The sequence below is a fragment of the Eurypyga helias genome, unplaced genomic scaffold (genome assembly GCF_000690775.1).
Source record: "Eurypyga helias isolate BGI_N326 unplaced genomic scaffold, ASM69077v1 scaffold20440, whole genome shotgun sequence".
In the NCBI taxonomy this organism is placed as follows: Eukaryota; Metazoa; Chordata; class Aves; order Eurypygiformes; family Eurypygidae; genus Eurypyga; species Eurypyga helias.
Genome location: NW_010224035.1, coordinates 7,800 through 15,888, shown reverse-complemented (window position 1 = coordinate 15,888; position 8,089 = coordinate 7,800). Strand labels below are relative to the sequence as shown.

At 53.6% G+C, this 8,089-nt stretch overlaps 1 protein-coding gene across 1 annotated transcript in view; it reads right to left on the bottom strand.

Annotated features, from left to right (window-relative positions):
• Nucleotides 1–2,269: 2,269 nt before the first annotated feature.
• The window catches only part of TPD52L2 (tumor protein D52-like 2), a 13,409-nt gene continuing 7,589 nt past the window's right edge, over nucleotides 2,270–8,089 (bottom strand). Inside the window, exons 5-6 of the mRNA XM_010160243.1 lie at nucleotides 2,567–2,634; nucleotides 2,270–2,365 (exon numbers count right to left, since the gene is read on the bottom strand). Of these exons, the coding sequence (XP_010158545.1) occupies nucleotides 2,270–2,365; nucleotides 2,567–2,634 (164 nt within the window). The remainder of the gene's footprint in view (nucleotides 2,366–2,566; nucleotides 2,635–8,089) is intronic.

Genomic DNA, 8,089 nt, shown 5'->3' with positions numbered 1-8,089 from the left:
CCTCCCAAAGACCCCAGATCCGGCGGGTCTTGCACCGGCCTCGTTAGCATAGATTCAATACCGGGATGTTTCATTTAAAAGAAGCAACGGGAGAAAGAAGTCACCAAAAAGGGAGCGACGCGATGGTGCTCGGAGGACGAGCGCGGGCTGCCAGCTCCCCAGCTGAGCACAGGTACAGGGAACCCGCTGGTGTCTGGCATCTTGGAAAGGAAACACAAAGCCAAGGAATGGTTTGGGTGGGAAAAAACCTCAAAGCCCACCCAGTGCCGCCCCCTGCCACGGGCAGGGACACCTTCCATAGCCCAGGTTGCTCCAAGCCTCATCCAGCCTGGCCTTGGACACTCCCAGGGATGGGGCATCCACAGCTTCTCTGGGAACCTGTCCCAGTGCTCCCACCCTCTGCGGGAAGAATTCCTTCCTGATGTCCCATCTCCCTCTTTCCATTTAAACCCATCACCCCTGGTCCTGTCACTCCCTGCCCTTGGGAAAAGCCCCCCCATTCAACACATCAGACTGTAAACATTCAGCGCACCCCCAAGAGAAGCATCCGGAGCGCCGACGGACGAACGAGCCAGCGGGACAGGACGGACTACTCCGGCATTCTCACGGCTGCAGGCAGCCGGAATCTGCTCGACGAACACGCACCCACACGCGGCCTTCGGTACCGTCAGACACACCACGGCAAGAGCACGCACCCCGTTTTCTCCAGAGGGAATGCTTTATTGAGGAGCTTCCTCAGTCCGTATCCGTAAGGAGGAGCAGTTCCATACCCCAGCTGCAGCAATCCCTGTTTCACCCGCTGTTTCAAGGCCGGTTCCAGTCAAACAAGGAGCGACGGTAACCCACACCCAGCACCTCTGCCTCCTATTCCAGCCGGTGTCCCCAGAGGGATGGGAGCGGGGAAATGGAGATTAATCAGCAGGGAAGTGTCAAAACTTGCTTCCCTAACGAAGGGTCAGAGACAGTTCGGTCCCTCCAGGGTGACAAAACCACTACAACTACCCAGGTACGTACGTTAGCAAGTCTAAAGGCCTGAGTAAGTCCCACCTCGCCACTAAGGCACAGAATTGCTCGCTCCAGGCACTTCTACGCGGAGGCAGCTCGCCCAGAACAAGTTCAGGCCTCTAGAACCCTCAGAACTTCTCAGGCCTGAGTGATGAAGTGAGACAGGAAAAGAGCAAAACATCCAGCTTCCAGAGGAGCTGGCTCCAGGACCCTGCCAGAGGTGCCGGAGGAGGAGCCCGCCGATGGCAGAATCCCCCCAACGCAGCGGCCACACCGCTTCGGCCTCTTCACTCCGCCCCTGTCGCCAGCGGAGAGTCCTCCTCCGAGAGCATCGACCCAGAAGGCAGAAGCAGGTCTCACACGCTCGGGAAACGGAGCGCACCACTGACCTTAACGCAAAACCGGCTCCTGAGCGTGTCGCTACCCCCGCGAGACGCGAGACTGCGGCGCTCGACCTCCAGCTCTGACACCCTTGCCGCCTCCTCCCTAGGAAACACAAGTCAGGAACGAGCCAAGCGTAAGGGGATGTGAAGCTTGCCATTCCGAGTCCAAGGGAGCACTTCCCTAGTACGATGCCGAAGCTGTTGGTTTGTTTTAAGCTTTATTTCTTTAAAGTTCATTGCATTGAAAAATAAAGATTTTAGTTTCGTTAAAGCTAGAGCATTAGTGTAACAACGAGGCAGCTGCTGAGTGAAGTTTCCCTTTTGGGAGCCCAGAAAAAAAAAAAAAACCCACAACAACTTGTTTACCACCCCCCCTTACCAGACTACTCCAAGGAGAGCCAAGGAAAACAGTAACGGGAGAAGCCTGGGAGCTCAGGGAGTCGCCGCACGGCCTGCACAGCGCCAAGAACCCAGCCAGCAGCTGGGGCTGAGACGCCCACGTGCTCGGCTTCCCCAGCAACTGCCCTCCTCACGCTGCTCGGGGGACGCCTCTGCTCCACTTCGGACACGGGAAAGGGGTTTTCTCTCTCCCAGTGGCATCTGAGCTACTTCGAGGAAACTCCACCTCACACGCTCTCCCAAAAGGACAGCAGCGATACGTTTAATCTACAAACCTTAGTGTAAAATATTATTTGTGTACAAAACTTTGCATTCTCTTTATTTGACTTAGATCCAGCAGCAGTGTCTGTGCATGAACGATGGATCTCTCCGGCCTGGCGCTCGGCCCCGTCTTGGATTCGCAGGTTGTTGCGGTTGTGATTTGGGAGGGAGGGGGCTCGCTCGCACAGTTGTGCGCAGCCGTGCAAAGCCACGTCGCGGGTCTAGAAAGGAGCGTTGTCTGGTGGAGGCTTGTCCCCAGCTCCCGAGGGGGAGTGGAGGCCATCAGCGCTGTTTTCCCTGCTGCCCACCACCCTGGACTGAAAGCAGAGGTGAGAGTTAGGAGAACACGAAGCCAGGGCGGAGAGCAGCAAGCCAGTTCCCCTCTGCCACCGTGGGGGACCTTGACAAGGCTGCACGTGCCTGCGAGGCCACTTGCCCAACACGGGCCTGCAGGAAATCACTGCAGAAATGCGAGTTTCTGCACAAGGCTCCACACTACGCGCCTGCGAGACTCTTACCTTTATGGTCCCAACGCGATCTTCAAACGACTTGAAGGTTGCAGAATTCCTTGAGGAAAGGAGAGGGGGAAAAAAAACAAAACACCAAACACAAAGAACAAATCAAGACAAGTCAGTTCTGACCCGTCACCTCGCGCCGCGTGACCAGGCTCTCTGGCCCTTCCCGGGCGGTGACAGCAGCACCCAGAGCACTCCCGGCGCCCCACAGCCTTCGGCGCCCGTCTCCCAGCGCGCCCGCTGACATCCCCACGTGCAAACTCTGCCGGGGAACGCTCAGACCACGTGCAACACCCAACAGACACCTGTACCACATGCAATCCCCCCCGTTGCTCAAGCCGAAATGCGGAGGGAAACAAATCCCCGTTCGCCAGGGAAGCAACGCGCGGCACGTAGAAGAAACTAGCCCTTCGTTTTACAAGGCTTCCAGCGAAAAGCATGCAGTCCTAACTAAGGGAAAGGAAAAGCTGAGAAGGGTTTAAAACAAAGTCTTCAGTCTCCCATACCACATCCCACAGGCAGGAAGGGGAAGGGCCACGTGCCTGTACCTACGGGCAGTTTTACTACCACAGGAGTCATCGTTTGCATCAGGAAATGCTCATAAAACACAAATTAATCAGAGGGTTTCATACTCCCAGCAGGAAAACCAGGTCAATTGTTTGGTGACCTGACAAGCTGCTTTGCCTGTGAGTGACTCCAGGGTTGTGCTCTGCACCGAGCAGCTGGCTAGCTTCATCCCGGGAACTTTTGTTCCAAAAGTTACTGATTTGCACCCATAAGATACCCTCCCTTCGCTCTGGAATGAGGATGAACAGAGAGGGCTTCCGAGGGCCTCAGCCAGCCCTGGCAGTTGTTTCTCCTGCAAGGAGCTCGCCTACAGAGGCGCAGGGGTGTGCCGAGAAGGGCCCTGAGCCTCCAGGCTGGAGACAGGGTTCAAGGTGGGATTCACCTTGACGCTACCACGTACGCTGCGAGGAGGCCGGTCACCCCTGCCCTTCCGGGACCTCCAAAAGCTGCGTCTGTCAGACTTTGGCCCAGCTGCGACACTGTGCTTCGCCCACGACCAAACCAGGTGCCAATAACCACGAAGAGAGATCGGGCAAAAAACCACCCTGAAACACCCAAACTGCCGGGCGCGGGCACCCCGTGTTTCTGCTCAAGGAGGGAATTAGTACAGTCGGAACCCAAACCGCGGGAACGGCGGAGCCGGCGGCACTCTCCCACCGCCCCCCCAGGGACAGAGGTGTTGGTACGTTACCTCATCGCTGGCATACTTATCGAGTGGCGGATGGAGTAACTGCTACTCGGAAGCGTCCCGAAGGAGGAGGAAAAGGTTAAATGACAATTTGACCCCGACAGCGTGCAAAAGCAGCGTACCCCTGGTTCCGAAGCACTTGCTGTCCCCACCAGGCTGCTGTGGGCAACTGAAGCCTGCAGAGCCAGCCCTCTCTTCCCTTATTTAACAGCCCAGAACGTAGCTTCCCAGGCACAGGAGGGTAAGCACGGATATTTAACTGCAGACACGACACAAAAGTCAACTACAGGGTTTCGGAAGGTTTGCCAATGTGTCAAAAGTGTAGGCCAGGATTAACTAACCAACTTCCCCCTCAACATCTGCAGGGCCCGGCATCGAAACAAATGCTCTTAACAGCCTCGAAGAGGATCTTACCTAAAGGAATGCGAGAAGGGGTGAGCCCTGGGAGGAGCCACGGGCAGCAGAGAGAAGAAGGAAGCGACAGTCAGACACTTGTGCAGACCGAAACGCGAAACGCGGGGCGGCTGAGCAGGGACACGGTCACGGGATCGTGGGACAGCAAGGTCAGCTACCGGGGAGGAAGCCTCTCAAATAAATTACAGAAGCAAGACAATTGCTTTTCATCAACACGAGCCAAGCCAGGAGGTTTTTCAGAGCAGCACCTGCAGCAGCTTCGAGCCAGGGTGCTGGGGAGGGAAAGGAGTGGGTGTGCACCAACAAAAAACCAAAACACTGTACCTACCCATTGCTTCCACACGGATTTTTGGGTTTTAGAGCATGTTTTCCTGAACTGAGGTTGTTACCAAGCGCTGGCTAATTTGGTAAAGGTACCTCCTTCCCCCACTTCACCCCCCCAAGATCTCACACAAAGACAGCACTGCGAGGACTCCTGGCTGAGAACTCCAGAACCAGGAACCTGCAACGGACCCCTCCACGTTATCTTGTCAAGCCTGCAGATCCCGGGATTCCAGCTCAGAGAACAAACATCGCAGCATAATAAAGATAAGAGTATTTGGACAAAAAGTCGCTATGTTTACCCCACGACCCCGTTGCCCATCCGTAGGTTCCAAGGCAAACCATGCCCTGCCCGGTTACCACGTGGGATTTTGCGATGCAGCAGCGTCTCAGTCTGAAATCACAGTCTGAGGTTCCCTGCTTCTGCCAGGAAGAGGAGCAGGATGCTCTAAAGGAGCCTCTCCTACCAGAACCAGTGTTTTCTTCCACTTAAATACATTTTTTTTCCCTCTGCAGCAGGAAACAGTCACGGCAAGTTGGATCTAAAAAGTCCCTGGCAAGGAGTACAAGGGCTTTTCATTACAGCCAGAGCAAAGATGTGAGGCTTCCTGGTTTCATTTCCCCACGCATGCAAGTCAGCTCTTTGGCAGGAGAGACTCCTTGAAATGCTGTCTTTGCATGTAAAATAAATTAACTTTCTGCTTACTTTTCCTTAAAGGAGACCACCACAGATAACACAGGTCCGTGCAGCGTGCTACTCCACATGCAACACCACAAGCACTGCTTCGTTGGTTCGGCGTCTCAGCCTGGACCCAGCAGTAACCCTTTTCCTCCTTTCATCAGGATTTAAGGCTTACATAAATTCAGGGGTTGGCAGGCACCTTCGGGGCGCGGGCTAACGTTTCATAATGAATTTGCTGGCAGTTGTACGAGTTTGCTGTACATAACACGTGAAGCGTACCGAGGGACGCAAAGCCACAAAGCAGGCTGTTCCCAACAAACCCACTTCCAACGCTGCAGTTTACTGGGGTCAGTAAAATGCAGGAACAGGAGGTCTGAAAGCAAAATTACTTTTTAACTGTAAGTGGAGAAAACAGAAAAAGCTCAATCGGCCAAGATTTAAAAAAAAATCCCACCCACTGGTTAAGCCAAATTTCTCCCCGAGGCAACAGCGTTAGAGTTACCGCATCCACTTCATGTCTCCTTATGGCTTTGAACAGGGATTATTTTGACCAGAGTACAGCAACCCTAAGGAGTTCTCCCAGGGACACATCACTTGTATTCCATAGCATTTCGGTCCAGCCATTTTTTTAATGGCATTACGACCCCGCCCTCCGTGCATCAGAGGCGTCTGTCCCATCCATCACGCCTTCCTTGCGCTTATCAACCGGTGAAGGCTGACTGAACAAGGAAATCCCTTCTGTTATCTCAACACTTCCAGTGACGGAAAATAAGCCTGCTTGACAAGGGAATTTGTGGTGGAAGAGGGAAAAAATGTACAGTAACGGAGTGTGCAGCATAGGCTACAAGGCCTGTAACCGATGCTCTGGGAGGAGAGCTCAGCCCCACTTGTGCAGAGAAGGTATCGCAGCAGTACAAGAGCCCCCTCTCCTCGCCAGCTCTGATCACGCGTCAGGACACGAATCAGAGTTCCACCCGGCAAAGGGAGAAAGTGGGACGGCTCCTGCAGAAACTCACACTCGGAGATAAACCCGATTCAGAACCACAGATAGAGACTCAAACCCAGCACAGGAGACAGAAGTCTGTTGATATACACACAGAAAAACTGGAAGTCTTAAAAAAACATCATTACTGTGTTCCCCCACAGGGCCACACAGGCCAAGCAAATCCAGCTGAGGTAACTTTGGCAGGGAATCCCAAGGTCTAAGGCAGGAGCTGCCTCTGTTTCCTAACCTGTCGCTGAGCAATACCATTGCTGCAGAGGTCTGCCTTGTCTGCAGGCAGCTGATGACACAGCCAGCTTTCACCGGGACTGCCAGGCCGGCTCTGTCAGCACGCGGCCCGGGCGCACTCGGCCGCTCACCCCCTCCCTCCATCACCTGCTCCTGGGACAGCCCAAACCTTTCCGCAGCTGCACGGCAAACTGGGTTTTCCCACCCAAAAAGCCAACAGGCAGGACCCAGCCCATCAAAACGGCTCCTTCTGGTGGCAGCACTGGTTCAGGAGTCCCCAGTTTGGTTCAAAAAGCAGAGCTGCCATCCCTCTGCCACACCAGCCTGATGAGACCATGGAAGTCAGGCACCAAGTTTACTGGGCTGTTTTCAGTCTCAAAGTTAACCACCAGCACATCTTGTGCCAATATCTGCCTGCTGTGATTCCCTGTAAATCTCTTCTTCCAACAGACTAGGCAGCTCCCAAGAAAGAAAATTAAAACTCGCATACTGGAGAGGGTAGGAATCCAGCCAGTCCTCTGCCAAATTCAGAGAAGTGAGCTACTGAAAACACTCCCCCAGGATCACCCTCCAGGAACACAGTAACTAACTCGCTGAGGACAGGAGTAGAATAAATCAGCACAATGCCATCAGGGGCCAACCGGCTCTTACCACTCGGATATTCCCAGCCACAGTGGAACTGGCAACTCCCTACAAAGAATGACAGCTGCCCGTTCAATCCAAGGTCTGACACAGCCTGTAAACACAAGCTCAAAGAATGCTTCCTCACCAGCCTAGACAGCTCGCACATGCAGAATTAGCTCTTGGCTCCAAGAAAAGGGTCTTCAAGGCATTCTGCGTGAAAAACTGCCATCGTTAACGGGGAGAGCAGTCTTTAGGCTGCATTTCTGAAGATCAGTAAATTACCAGTTCTGACCTTCAGCTTTGTACAGCTGAGAAACTCACAGAGCAAGAGCCTTGGCCAGCGACCGAGGGAAACTTCTCCCCACTTTCCAATTCCCAGAGGTTTTGGGGGATCTGCAACTACTTGAGCTGCCGTGTGCTTAAGGGATCGAGATAACAGTGAGGATTTCTCCTTGTGGTTAGTGGTTGTCTTCTGAATCAATTCCTGTCTTCCAATCTACATGACATAACTGCGCCCGGAAGGCACACACCGCCCTGCTCCGCAGCCAGCTGACACCCTGAAACTGCGCAAAACGCCCCGTTTTAAAGCACAGCTGAGCACGGGAGTGACGACCCCATTCTAACCCTGAAGAGTAACACCGGGAAAACACTTCCATGATTCCATGAATGGGAAAGAAACTTTAGTTTCTTAGACATGACATAAAAGCTGCAGTGGAACCATATGGCAGCAAGAAGGGGAAGGCTGCTAAAAACATTCCGTCAGTCTCCCTACGCCAAATCAAACTTTAATGCCTCAGAATGGGTTTATCCCATCAACAAGTCTTCAACGAGCATTCAGTCTGTCCTAAACTACGATGTACTGAGCCATAGAGAAGGTAGTCCCATCAACAGCCATGTGCTGCCAACTCAGCAGAAAAATGGGAGAGTGCCTAGTTACTGGCTGAAGGCTCACGACGCTGACACCAAAGCACCAGAGCACAAAGCGGAAATCTTACGTCA